We start from the raw sequence: 13347 nt of genomic DNA, 5'->3' as shown, positions 1-13347 counted from the left end.
TACATTTCCCACCTGGGGCAATGTAAGAGGGTGTTCTTAGATCTATAAAGCCTCAAAGAGATTTCTGTCTGCCCACCTGAGTGCGAGGAAACAGCAGGCATTTACTGTTACTTGCTGCTTCAGAGTAGTCATACCTTGCAGTAGTCAACTGTGGCCAAGAACTCATAGGACCCCAAAGATAACTCCGGCCTGTCATAGTAATCCACTCGCCTGCCTGTGTGATCCAAGTGCTGGAAGTAGTGAGATGGCACTGCAGAACACAAGGGGAAACAACCCTGAGTGCTTTCTTACCACCAACATCAAACACTGCTACTTTACCAAGGAAATGGCAAGCTAGGGCTACACTCCAGAAAGGGTTATGACAGGCCCTGGGAGACAGCATAAGCCTTCCAAAAGCCTGCATGTCCAGCTTCTTGCAGTATGCTTGAAAGACCGATAGCTACTGGGGCAACCTCTGGGGGCCCTGCCGCCTGACTTCCTATCGAGGCCCCCCCAACTGAGGGCCCCTGACCCAGTGGAGCAGGAAGGCAGGGCAAGAGGCAGCCACAGTCATTCGCAGTCAGCTGGCTGCGAGAAGCAGGAACCCCCGCCTCTCTCTCCCCCTTCCTGCTTGATTGAGCAGGATGGGTGGGTGAGAGGCGGTGGGTCTTCTTGCAGCTGGCTTTGAAACCAGTTGTCAAAGCAGAAAGACCTGGAGCCAGGGAAGCCGTCTCTCAGGGAGCTTATTAAAAATTTGAGTGCCCCCGCCACAACCTAAAAAATCCTGGCTATGTCTCTGGTGCTTGGCATTGGAACAGCTGTGTACATCTGGCTCCTTTTTTCAGCTGAGTCTTCGAGAGATCCAGCTGGACTTGGCCCCTGCCTGGTGGAACTCTCTGCCTGAGGATAGCTGCACCCTGCGGGATTTCCTGCTGTTCTGTGGGGCCAGCAAGCCAGAGATATTCTGCCAGGCGTTTGGCTGAGGACCCGGAAGCACTCTCTTACCCCCACCCCCACGCCATTCTAGAGGGCCTAGGAATAGAGCATGGATTTACACTTGTTGTTCTTAAGGATTTTAATGCTGCCTTGGTTTCTACTCTTCGTTATACTCTGGTTTTTGTTGTACGCTGCCCTGAGACCGATTTCAGAAAAGGGTGGCTTGGAAATTGAACTAAAACAAACAAACAAATAAATCAGTAACAAAAGCAAAACCCTGAAACAGAACTGCTGCCAAGGAACTAAAAGCCAAACTGCAACAGGCGGGAGACCCTCTCCTGCCCCAAGGAGAGTCACAGGATGCAGGGGGAGCCCAGGGAAAAGACTGAAGGCAACAGCGCGGTTCGCTCTTAGAACGAAGTCCCTCAAAGCCAGCTGGAAGAGGGTCAGGAAAAAGAAGAGAGAGGAAGGCACCAGATGGCTCTGGCTCTTCCTGCTCCCTGACAGCGGGGTGGAGGAGGTTCCCCAGTCCTGGCTGAGGGCCTGGGAAAGGCAGCTTGGGGGCTGCTTCTCCTGCACCGTCTCCCTTCCCTTGAGGAGCACTGGGGCCCAGAGCCCACTCTGCATGCCACTGGCTGCTTACTTGTAATGCTGGTTGGGGGCTTTATGCCTGTCACAGAAATCACTGAGGTGGGGTTTTTCTTTGCTGCAATGCATACACCGTCTTCCCAAATTATATACATTCTAAATGAGAACACACTACCCTAGCAACCAAAGCAGCTGTTTCCAGAAGTCTCATATCTACACCTATGAAACTATTGTGTTTGAACTTTAGAGCCCACCTTTAATCAACTAATGAGCACAACAACACACGCCTGTCACCTTGTTTCTTGACCCAACACACGCTGCTAAGTGGGGGCCCAGAACTCAAGGCTAAAAGTGTACCTCTATAACTGACGATTTATTTTATTTTACTTTATTTTATCATATTTATATCCCGCCCTCCCCTGATGGCTCAGGGAGGCTAACAGCAATCTGGCTCCAGAGAGCTGAACTGCACAGTGCACCCACGTTAGGCAAAAGGCTTGCTCCTTAACCTGCATCATTTATTCTCTGAGGATCCAAGCAAGACCCAAGACCATCCTTTTGGCATCTGAGGTTTCACCAGACATTGATGATGCAACCTCAAGGGCTAAAAGAGCTAGTGTGGAGTGGTGCTCAGAGCACTGAGACCCAGGTTCGAATCCCCACTCTGCTCTGGAAGCTCAATGGGTGAGTTTGGGCCGGTCACCTTCCGTGAGCCTCACCTGAAGTTGGGAGGATGCTGTAAATCTCTTTGAGTCTGCAGTAAAAGGAGAGGTGAGGGATAAATGAAATAAATAAATAAAAACCTGTTATGTTTAAAGCAAAGGTGGGCATTCTCAGGAAGTGCTGAATTCTGCATTCATTGCCACACTCTGCAGTCATTGCCGCCTAAACAACCCAGGCCACACAGGTGCAGCAGGGGGCACCTTCAGAAGCACCAGGCCAAAAGGGTGCTCAAGCACCTCTCCCCTTGGGGTCTGATGTCTCCACAAAAGCGTGCAAGAGCCAAATGCCATGTGCATAAAAGGCTGCTGTTTTAATAAATGGTCTTAACTGTTAGCCCAGAATTCAAGGCAGAGGCAGAGGAACCATGGTCAGTGACTGAATCACTGGGGGTTTGTTACATCAACCGCTGCTTTTGCATAAAGAGCTGCCTCTACCTTGAACTCTGGGCTTCTGGCTCACACTGAGTCATCTTCTCTTTGCAGGGGGACAGGGAGGTCACTTTTCCTCATCTCCCATGATGGTCTCCTAGCAGGAGAAAAGCTCACCCTCAGTGACGCAGCTACAGAAACAGCACTGGAATCTTCGGCCACCCTCGATGAACTGCATAAAAGGGCACATGTAGGCTTTGCACCTATTGCACCGGAGAGGACCCGATTCTCCATGGTCTACCAAATAAGGAGGAGCCTGGAAGGGAAGAAAAAGGACAAGAACGTGGGCACCAAGGCTACTTCAGGAGCTCCCTCTTCCTTCTCCACAGGGGATGGAGTATCTCCCAGCATGCCTTCTGAACGTTCTTCTACAGTTCAGGTCAGCCATGTGCCAAATGCCTTTCCCTACATTTGTTCCCTAACAGTCTTGCCCAGCTGATCTTTTTGTCAAGCAACTACATCTCCTCCCCTCTAGGGGAGGGGGGCATGGCAAGAGGGAGGAAAACCCTTTCTCAGGAAATCCTTCCCTCCAAGCTCGCAGTTGTGGAATTAATCCCACGGAAGGAGGGCTGTGCTCTTGAGCCTCTGAGCCTGATATCAAGAGGAAGAAGAATGACAAAGTGCCACTTGGGGATAAGGCACAAACAGGCCATTGGCCTCTTCACTGAAATATTATTGTGTTCAGGTGGGGGACAGGTTTTTATTCACTCCTTTGTTTCCATGAACACATACAAAGCCACCTGATCCTGAACTGGACTCTGTCAGCCCATCAAGGTCAGACCAGCAGTGACTGTCCAGGGGTCTCAGGCTGAGAAGTCCTTTCAAACGGGAGATGGCAGAGACTGAACTTGTCAACTTCTGCATGCAAAGCAGAGGCTCTTCCACAGAGCCACAGTCTCTCCCTCACCCCTTATGTTAGGGCTTCTTGTTTTAATGCAACCCAAAAGCTTCAGTTTTATTTAGTTAGGTTATATCCCCACCTTTCCACTTCAAAAATATTCCTGAGTTGGCTTATAAATAAAAATAAATATAAGCTGCATAAAAATATCAAGCATAAAACAGAAGAGAAACACCAAAGTGGCTGTCAGCTAAAGGTTGAGTAGAACAGACAGGCCCTGAACTGGTACCTAAAGGAAGGTTAAATTTGGCACCCAGTGATCCTACAGGGATCACATTCCACAACCACGACAGCCAAGGCCCTGGCCTCCAGTCATCAATCAACAGCCCATCTCAGCCCAGAAGGTAGGGCTAACTGAACTTGGGCCAGGAAAGACAACCAGGAAGGTTGTTCTTTACTGAACCAGCTTCTGTTCGGTTAAGAGCACTAAATCTAGAGAGATACGAATAAAGGAACAGTTATATTACTAGCAGAAAACCAATATTAAGTCGTTAATAGCCCTGTGACTTGAGAAAGTGTCTTGAAGGATGCAAACTGCCCCTCTTCAAGGCCTCAAACTGCCCACTCGCACCACAGAGCCAAGGTCTCCTCTGGAGAGCAGATGCCACCATTACAAAGATTCTGAAAGTTGGGTTTTTGCTAATCCCACTTCTACACCTCTCTCCCTGTATTTTCCCCAAACATTAAGTGATTTGAAGTGTCCTGTTTCCTTCAGCAGGTGGAGGGCAGAACTACTGGCCAAGCCCCTGGACAGTGGAGGCAACATTTGCTGAAGTTTTTAAAAGGTACGGATAGCCAGGCTTTGAGTGAAGCTACCTAGAGGCTTTTCAATGGCTACCATCATATTTTCTCACCTTTCCCCTAAATAAAACCACATCTGATTTAAGCAACTTGCTGGTCTTTGATTGTAATAAATAAATATCCTATGATTTTAAACAACTTACAACACATGAGGATTAACCTAACTGTGCACCTAATTCTATAGATTCAAAAAGGGAGCCAGCATGGTGCAGTGGTTAAGAGTGATGGAGTCTAATCTGGAGAGTTGGGTTTGATTCTCCGTTCTTCTATTTGAGCCTGCTAGGCGGCCTCGGGCCAGTCACGGTTCTTTCAGAACACTTTCAGCCCCACCTACCTTACATGGTGCCTGTTGTGGGGAAGGAAGGGAAGGTGCCTTGGGACTCTTCAGGGTATAAAAACCAACTCTTCTTCTTCAACCTGCTCTTTGTATTGCTGCATAGCCTGTTTTGGCTACAAGGCCTTAAACAGTGAGAACTGGCAACAGTTATCCTGCATAAGGCCTCCACTTTGCCTCTATTCTGTAGAATAACTAGAAATAGAATCCAGGACAGGGACAGTCTCAGACCAGATGCATAAAAGAAAGCCACGGATTTGCATTAGCTAAGGTTAGTCTGTGAAACCAGGACTCTGCCTGCAGTCCCTCTCACTTCAACCCGGGCTGGATTTGACAGGTGCTGCACTAGGGCCAGTTGTCTCTTTTGGGCTGTGAGCAGGTGCATGCTCTCGAACAAACCAGGGTGTCCAAATGCTATGAAGCCACAGCCAAGACTACAGTCTGCTCGGATACAACATGAAACTGTGGATTAATTCAACTAGGATCTGATGCCGGGATCTGGAACTGGTTTAGTAATGACAGTCTGATGTTATGTTCAGACACAGTGGGGGAGCACATTCAGACATGCACACCAAATTCAAGCAACAGCATGGTTTTGATTTCTGTCTGAGCAGCACACATGGAACTTGTGCATGCATGACGGAGTACACACACACACAAATGAATACGATGCACTGAACTCCTCTGCAGCACATCCACCCAGCCATCCCTGGCAGCTCATGAATGGTCCCAGCCTGAGCTCGGCCACATCAAGGCTCCCGTTACCAGCCTCACCTCTTCCGAAGGTAGAGTAGCCAACGGCTTCATGACTGCAGCAAGAGGAACCTGGGACTGCTTAGCCATATCTGAGGTACACGGGATATTATAGGATGTGCATCTTATGTAGCGAGGACTTGCATTCCCTGGAAAAGAGCAGAGGAAGGAATGAAAGCACTGCCGGTCAACACCAGTACCAAGCTGTCTGGCTCTGAAGCGATGCAAGACTTCATGGAGCTGAGGAGTCTGGGTTCAGGACTTTAAAAAACCCAAACTCTCCAGGTATGCAGAAGAGGAAGAATTGGAAGAATAGGGAGTGTTTGCCTATGATGGCAATTCTGGATTTGTTCACCAAGATGCAGGAGCTATAAGAACCCTCGATTCAAAATCAGACTGGCAGGAAGAACTATAAATCTAATGTCTGAGTGTGCCACAGGGAAGAAACTGTTTGCTCCTGGACAAAATGCAGCGAAGAAAAGCTGCAAGTGGGGAAGCCCAGGAACCTTTAAGCAGCTGCAATGGGGGAAAGTACCGTATTTGCCGGCGTATAAGTCGACTGGGCGTATAAGACGACCCCCCAACATTTCCATTCAAAATATAGAGTATCTTTTTGAATTCCTTGCCGGCAGGATCCAAATAGGGCGACAAGAGCAGCAGCTCCCCCGCCTGGCTGCGCGGGCAAAAGAAAGCAGCCACTGGCTTTGTGTGAGGCACTGTCGCTAGGGAGGCAGCTCGGCGAGGCGGCTTCCGCTGGAGAAGAGCTCCAGTGGAAGCTGCCTCGCCGAGCTGCCTTCCTAGCGACAGCGCCTCACACAAAGTCAATGGCTGCTTTCTTTTGCTCTTCTCTCGCTGTAACCAAGGCACAAGGGTCTGTTCCACAGAGGCACCGGGTTGCTTTCCCGACCTCTTCCCTCCATGCACCAGGCGTTCAGCCAGCCCGAGCACCCCCGTCTTGACCGCCACGGAGAGGCACAGGTCGGCGGCTTCCCGCCTCGCAGCCCGGGCTCTGCTCTAACGCGTGGGCGGGTTTCCACGTCTCCGAGTTAGAGCCGTTCTTCGGACCTTCAGATTCCGCTTCTTCGCTCCCTCCCTCAGTCTCCGCCCTGCCTGCCCGCCCCCATTCCCCCGTTTGCTGGGAAAGGCGCCGTGCTGAAGAAGCCCAGCAACACCTGTCCCTGCCTCGCTCCGGCTGTTCATCTGATGGCGTCTCACCACGGATCCTAGACCTGGCTGCCGCTGCACCCGGCGTATAAGATGACCCCCCCACTTGGAGGAATGTTTTTCTGGCCAAAAAAGTCGTCTTGTACACCGGCAAATACGGTATTCCCACCCTATCCTGCAAACGGGCTCAGTGAGCATCATTTTACCTTGATCTTTAACCAAGAAATTGGTAGTGACAAGGGGCGGGACTTGCCCACGGGCTCCCGTGACAAATGGCTCCGATCCACGATTATTCCTGTCGTCTTCAATGACTTGGATCTATGGAGTAGGAAGCAGAAAGTCAGGACTGTGCGGTGATACACTACGAAAACTGATCAATACAGCTTACAAATTAAACTGCAGCTAACAGGACTTACAATCAATCATTAAATAGAAAGCTGCACATGCTTCAAGTTTCTATACATTTGCATTTACCGGGTGTGGGGAGAAGACAACAACCTGCTCAAAGACAGTGAAACAACTGGCATGACAAAGCCTGCATTTCCAGACAAGAAGCCCTAACCTAAACCCGGTCCGAAGTCATGTTAATTGTTTCTTGTTTCTGCTGCACTCGGACAGGCTTGAGGATGTCATGCCAAAGTCCCCTAGCTGCATTCAGCAAACTACCATCCATAGACTCCTGAGGGTTTTCAGTAAGGTCCCAGAGAGCTCCCTTTCCCCTCTGTTGCTGTGCTGTCTCCTACCACTCCAGGCAGCTGAATGTGGAGCTTCCCTTCTGCTCAAGCAACTCAGAGGAACTTCACTGAGCACAGAGTGGGAGGGGGAAAACTCAAGAGTCCTTCTCTCTCTCTGGCACACTGAACATTCTTCAAATGCATTTACCAAGGAAGCTGCTCCACTCTTGCTATTTGTGCCTCACTTTCTCTCCTATCAAGCTCAGGCTGCGAATGCCCTGGTTTACATCACCTCTGAAGTCCTGTTCGATACCAAGAATGCAGAGAGCACTAAATTTAATCTCAGCAGCAAACCATATTTGAGGACTCCATAGTCAAAAGGACTTTAGAGACTCAGAACTCAGAGCTTCCAGTTCTCTCACATTCAAGACCAAAACAGGTGCCCTATAATGTTTTAGGGGGCTAGGTCACTTAGATCCTACCCTTGGAATGCAACTTCTGCAGAGAGAGAGAGAGAAACAAGGTTGTTGTCCTTTGCAAATTTTTATGTTGTACCGTAACTGCGTGTGAATATGACATCCTAATTCACATTTGCCACTGGAAACTTCACTCTTCTCCTTCCCTGTGGAACTGCTTGTCTTCCTGAGAGCCCCCCACCCCCACGCTGTGACCTGAATCATGCCAGTGAGAAGGCTGGGCACAAAGGCCATCTGGCTGTGCCCAGAAGAAACCTTCCTTTTCCAATGCTACTGAACTGAAGTTGGCAGCACCAGTTCTGATCCTTCAGGGCTGGGACCAGCTTCAGCCTGCTCCTAACAAACACCAACACAGCAGGGGCAATAGACAAGTGACATTTGCAAATTTACCAGAAGCCAAAGCATACTGACTTTTTGATCCAAACAATACTGTCATTAGTAAACCATATTCAACAGCTCCTTGCATAATTAAATAACTTCAGTTAAGCAAATTACTCCCTCTCACAAAATCAGACTTCAGTGGTTTTAAAATTAAAGGTTACTTTAAGTTACTCTTAAACTTTTAAAAGGTTTAAAAGTAAAACCCCTGATATTAATAAACATGTTTAAGAGGGCTTTTGCTCAGAAATAACCTGCTCGAACGCTTATTACATGTAGACATGTTATATGCACAATATGCACAAATCACTCAATTTCCAATTTATTTCAGTGGTTTTCATAAAAATATCCATTTGTTTCAGAAATACTTTGGCCTGGAAATCATTCCTAGTATTTGAAACAAAGACCTATTCATAATTTATGCTATAAGGTTGACAAAACCAGAAGCCTTTTATTCAAAGTTACTTTTTTGTGACTAAGCAAGTAGATTTTAGGAAAGGAAGGCACCATTTCATGATCAACTTATTCCAATGTCAAACTTCTATTGCCCCTCGATTTGTGATGGAAAGAGGATTTCAAGTTCAAAGTGTTTTATTCTGTTTGTCAGAAAGTTGTGAGCAGAAAGAGGTGGTGGGTAATGATGAAGGACTAACACCACGGAGGGGTGGGGAATCTTGGGAAGTTAGCAAAGGGAAAGGCTACTTTGCAGACACACATGGACGGTCACCAGCATGCAGACAATAGCAGACAGAGACTCCGCACTTACTGGGCTAGGAATTGCATCGGGATCTATTCTGTGTCTGGGTTTCTGCTGAGGTGGCAGCTCATTGAGATGCTTTTTTGTTTTTGTTTTTAAAAAAGAAGACAAAAGCAATGCCACAAAAAGGGAAAAAAGAGAGAATAGTAAAACAAAAGTAACAAGCAGTGTTACTCTCCCTCTCTTCCCCTGCTTCCACCATTAGATATACGCAAATGGACATCATCAGTTCATGCAACAAAGGGGGGGGGAACACATCAGCTTCGGTTCCTCAGTTTGCTGTCCAACATGTAATTCTGACCAAGCTGACACTCAGTTGGTCTTCGGCTATCTGACACAGTGTCCTGAAATTCCATTTAAAGGAAGAGCAAACAGTGAAGCAAAGCAACTACATGGTTTGCATTCCAAATTGCAGGTTCAGGGTTTCCAGTGTAGAAGCTCCCTCCTCCCCCTCCAAGTTAGGTTAATATGATAGCACAAAGCCACACATAGGAGGAGGAGCGAGACCAACAAAAGTCACTCAGCAGAAACAGGTGCTGCTCCCCCCATCTAACATCACAGCTGCCATAAAGCCCACCAGAATGGAGAGGACAAGACCAGCAGGAATAAAAGTGGGGGACTGTGCCTCACTTCAAGCTCTGCTTTTGGCCCCCAGTTTATAGGCCCAGTCAAACTGGACTGCCAACACAGATATCCAGAAACCAAATCTCAAAATAAGGGAATGATTCCCAGTACAACTCAAGAGACCACTGTGAAACTTGTTGGAGAAGCAAGACACAAACTTAACTGCACGTGTTTCCTAACAAGATTCCAAACAACGAGTCTGGCACTCAGTGGCTGAGATCCAAAGGACTGCTACCATTGCCCAAGAGGACAGGCAAGAAAAACAGCACTAACTGGTTTCCCCTTTTAAGGAACTTGCAGGTCACACTGCCAACAGTGTTTGGAACATTCCTTGATTCCAAAAGAGGTTTGTAATCATGCCATATGGCATGGGGGGAGGAAGGAGGAGCAGAAGGCTGTTAATCAAAAGATCTATCCAAGAGGGCAGCCATGTTGGTCTGAAGCAGTTGAACAAAGTAGGAGTCAAGTGCACCTTTAAGTTCTCAATAAAACTTGGTTGGTCTTACAGGCGACACTTGACTCCTGCTTTGTTCAATCAAAAAATCTATTAAGTTCGTCCCTTAATTGAAGAGAACTTCTCATGGAATGAGTCTGGATGAGACCACCAAGTTGAACTGTTCCTGGGTTTGCACATGATGTTAAACTGGTCAGTATCTTCATTCTCCTAATGAGGCATCATCTTATATCAGACCACAGCGTGGAATAATACTCAACAGTCAACTGGAAGGACCCAGACAAGTGACTGGATGTCTTTCCTATATGCATTCAGTGCACCCAAAGCATCAAATCAGATTTCTCTGTATACCTTTCTTTGTGCACACTCTCAGACTATTGAGACAAGGAAGCTGGATTTCTGAACTAGACAATCACACTCCACAGCAGCTCCTGCAGCCTTTTCCCAGATGACATGCTCACAGGAACTGCTGCAAACCTCACGTATGATCATCCAATTCATGCTCTGTTTGCCTGCATGAGCGCATCTCAGGAAATGGCCAGGACTGTCCCCATGCACAGAAACAGTAGGAGACAAGCCCCTTTTCTGTTGAAAGACAAATCAAGATCAAGCAGCTGGATAGAAAATTCAGATAAAACAGGTTTTTTTGCTCTTCAGCACAGTTTACTTCCCAGAACAGGCTACTCTATAAAATGAGACCAACTCACTTACAGGGCTCGGAATGGAGTCTGGATCAAGACGTTTTGGTGGAGGCGGGGCTGCAGGCTGACTCCCATAACTTGTTGGCCCAGAGTAAGCAGCATTGTAGTTTGGCTGGGCGCCTCTGTTCTGCCCAAAGGATCCTGGGAAACCACAAACACTAAAATCAATATGTCTTCAGTAAATGCAATTTATAAGCAATGGATAGTGATTTCCAACAGGAACGACAAATCCTTTCAGTTTGAACAGAAGATTTCTAAATAATTCAGGAGCCTGCTGGGGGCTGAGCTCAGAAAATGCTTTATATTGTATTTGTCCTGTTTGCCGACAACTCTTCTATTCAGGTTCCATCCCAGCCAGTATCTCCAGTTAAAAGGGTCAGCAGGGGATGGGAAAGACTTTCTCAGCCAGAGACCTGGGGAGCCACGGCCAGTCTGAGTAGGCAAAACTGACCCTGATGGAACGGGGGGGGGGGGGGGGGGCATGGAAATCTGACTCAGGCAGCTTCATGTGTATCAACATAAAATGCTTGCAGATTTGCAGTGCTTACATGAAAAAAAAAATCAGCTTATTTATTTACAAAATTTATATCCTGCCTTTCTGTCCTTACAAGGGCCATCAAGGCAGCTAACACAATAAAACATACATGATAAAAATCACATTTTAAAATCATTAAAATCACCCCACCCCCATGCTTGTATCGTTTGTTATGGCAGGCCCTGTTGCAGTGGGTGTGGATCCAGGGCAACATTTCCACTTGTGCCAGAGCTCTCTCGACTAGAGCAAGCAGAAATGCAAGAGAAAGCACTGGGAGGTGCTCGCGCTAAGTCAAACTTATTGCATCCCTACTTGCATTTCAATTTGAAAGCAATTTCTGGTGCGATGATATTTAGGGAGAACGAAGTGCTGGCACAAGTGGAGCTGCACTGAGTTCATTTACGTTTCTGCTTCTGCATCACTGGACTGAATTACTCTGCTGCCCTGAAGACTCACAATGTTGCAGCTGAATATCTTCGGAAGGCCTCTACAATGAAGCAATGCAATCTGCAACCAGATTTACTTAACCATCTGTTGTGTATTGAGGCTGGCCAGGTACCTAATGAGTATCAGCAGCAGCCACAACATTTGAACAGTATACGTCTGAATACTGGGAAATAATTATACAGCATGAGTCTCCTTTTTTTTAAAAAAACAGAACCTTCCAAGAAAGCAACAAATAGTGATTATGAAAGCTTCAAGCACCACTTTGATCCATTTCCTTGACTGAGATAAGCAGCAAAACAAGTTCAACTCTAAGAACAACTATCAGCTGAACTCTGGGGAAAGCAGTTGGTGATCAACAAGCCAAACCACACCATCTTACATTTAGAATCTCAAATCTACATGGGAGGACATTTAAAAGCTGATGGGGGGGGGGAAACTCCTAAGTGTAACACCTGGAACCACTGTTTAAATCCTAGGTAAACACTTAAACCAATTGCTCAATTTAATCCTGGTTTAGCCCTGTCCCCAAGCTGACATTCTACACTAAAATCATAGTCATAGAGTCGGTTTCTCTGATTCGATGACCCTAGTGTAGAATGTCAGTTTGGCGACAAGGCTCAACCAGCATTAAAGGTCTAGTGCAAAACGGGTCTTAGTATTATGATGCAGCAGAGACAAAATGACTTACCCATTTCCATTGCTCTTTGACAAATTACGGAGAAGAGGGCCCTGCAAACGAGCAACCCCACCCAACACGGCTGGCCCTCTAGAAGAATCCACCCGCCCAGACTTCCCATCCCAGCACACCAAACCTACCGTTCTGCTGCAGCGGGTATCCTGGCTGGGAAGGATGGGTGGGAGGCAGGGGTCCTTGCAAGCTGGTCATGGGCGGTCCAGCGGGTGGTGGTGGTGGTGGTGAAGTCGCATGATTCGGCTGGGAAGCCAGCAGTCCGGTAGTCACCTGTCCAGGTAATGAGCCCTGCATCATCGGAGGCCTTGAAGTTCCAGCCGCAGGAGGGTAATTGGAAACTCCAGCTGCAGCAGAGACCGGTGGTGGGACAAAGCCGGGCGCTTGAGAGGGAAGGTGGAGGGCTGAGGGAGGACCAGAGACAGCAGGCTGCACCATGGGAAGACCCTGAGACAAGCCAGTAGGAGGCAATCCGTGGGGCAGGTTAAGGGGAAGGGGTCCTTGGCTTGCATAAGATGCATATTGCCCAGATCCAGCTGCACTGAAACTTCCTGAGGCAGGTGGAACTGATGTCGGGGGACCTGAGAAACAGAATGGAAATCAGAATCACACTTTCATGGGCAGCATTCAAGTACTAGTAAAAGTGTGCATCCTTTCTCCGTACAACACAACTCCTGCCCGCTACCAAAATGTTCACAGTCGTTTCTCCAGGCTCTATTCTTTTTCTTCTTATTGTTAACTAGAGCAGGACAGAAGCACTGACTTCTGGCAAGGTTTGGTCCTTTGACTCTCCACAGCCTCTGCTCTGAAAGGTGTTCACCACATCTCAAAGAAGAGAACCATAAGAAACGGTCTCTGTAGCTGTGGCCAGAAAGTGTTTCAAACTAGGTAAAAAGTGTTTTACATATGAGGTGCAAACTGTCCATCCCAACAGGGTTCCAGAGCTTCTTGTTCCACCAGGGCTCCTTCCAGCTGTTGGAGGGCTGTGGGCAGATTGTGCCCTGCCCCC

The 13347-nt window shown here is 47.7% G+C and overlaps 1 protein-coding gene across 4 annotated transcripts in view; it reads right to left on the bottom strand.

Moving 5' to 3' along the window:
* The window catches only part of SEC24C (SEC24 homolog C, COPII coat complex component), a 73008-nt gene that overhangs the window by 29894 nt on the left and 29767 nt on the right, over nt 1-13347 (bottom strand). For 2 of the 4 annotated variants that reach the window (XM_060236654.1, XM_060236656.1), the window contains 7 exons: nt 12467-12919; nt 10679-10809; nt 8899-8967; nt 6811-6922; nt 5462-5589; nt 2772-2910; nt 135-250 (listed from right to left, as the gene is read on the bottom strand). In XM_060236654.1, coding sequence (XP_060092637.1) covers nt 135-250; nt 2772-2910; nt 5462-5589; nt 6811-6922; nt 8899-8967; nt 10679-10809; nt 12467-12919 — 1148 coding nt within the window. The remainder of the gene's footprint in view (nt 1-134; nt 251-2771; nt 2911-5461; nt 5590-6810; nt 6923-8898; nt 8968-10678; nt 10810-12466; nt 12920-13347) is intronic. The other 2 variants (XM_060236655.1, XM_060236657.1) reach the window with 1 other exon arrangement.

The sequence above is a fragment of the Heteronotia binoei genome, chromosome 4 (assembly GCF_032191835.1).
Source record: "Heteronotia binoei isolate CCM8104 ecotype False Entrance Well chromosome 4, APGP_CSIRO_Hbin_v1, whole genome shotgun sequence".
Classification (NCBI taxonomy): Eukaryota; Metazoa; Chordata; class Lepidosauria; order Squamata; family Gekkonidae; genus Heteronotia; species Heteronotia binoei.
The sequence above is the reverse complement of the archived record's forward strand: the minus strand, read 5'-3'. Positions and strand labels throughout refer to the sequence as shown.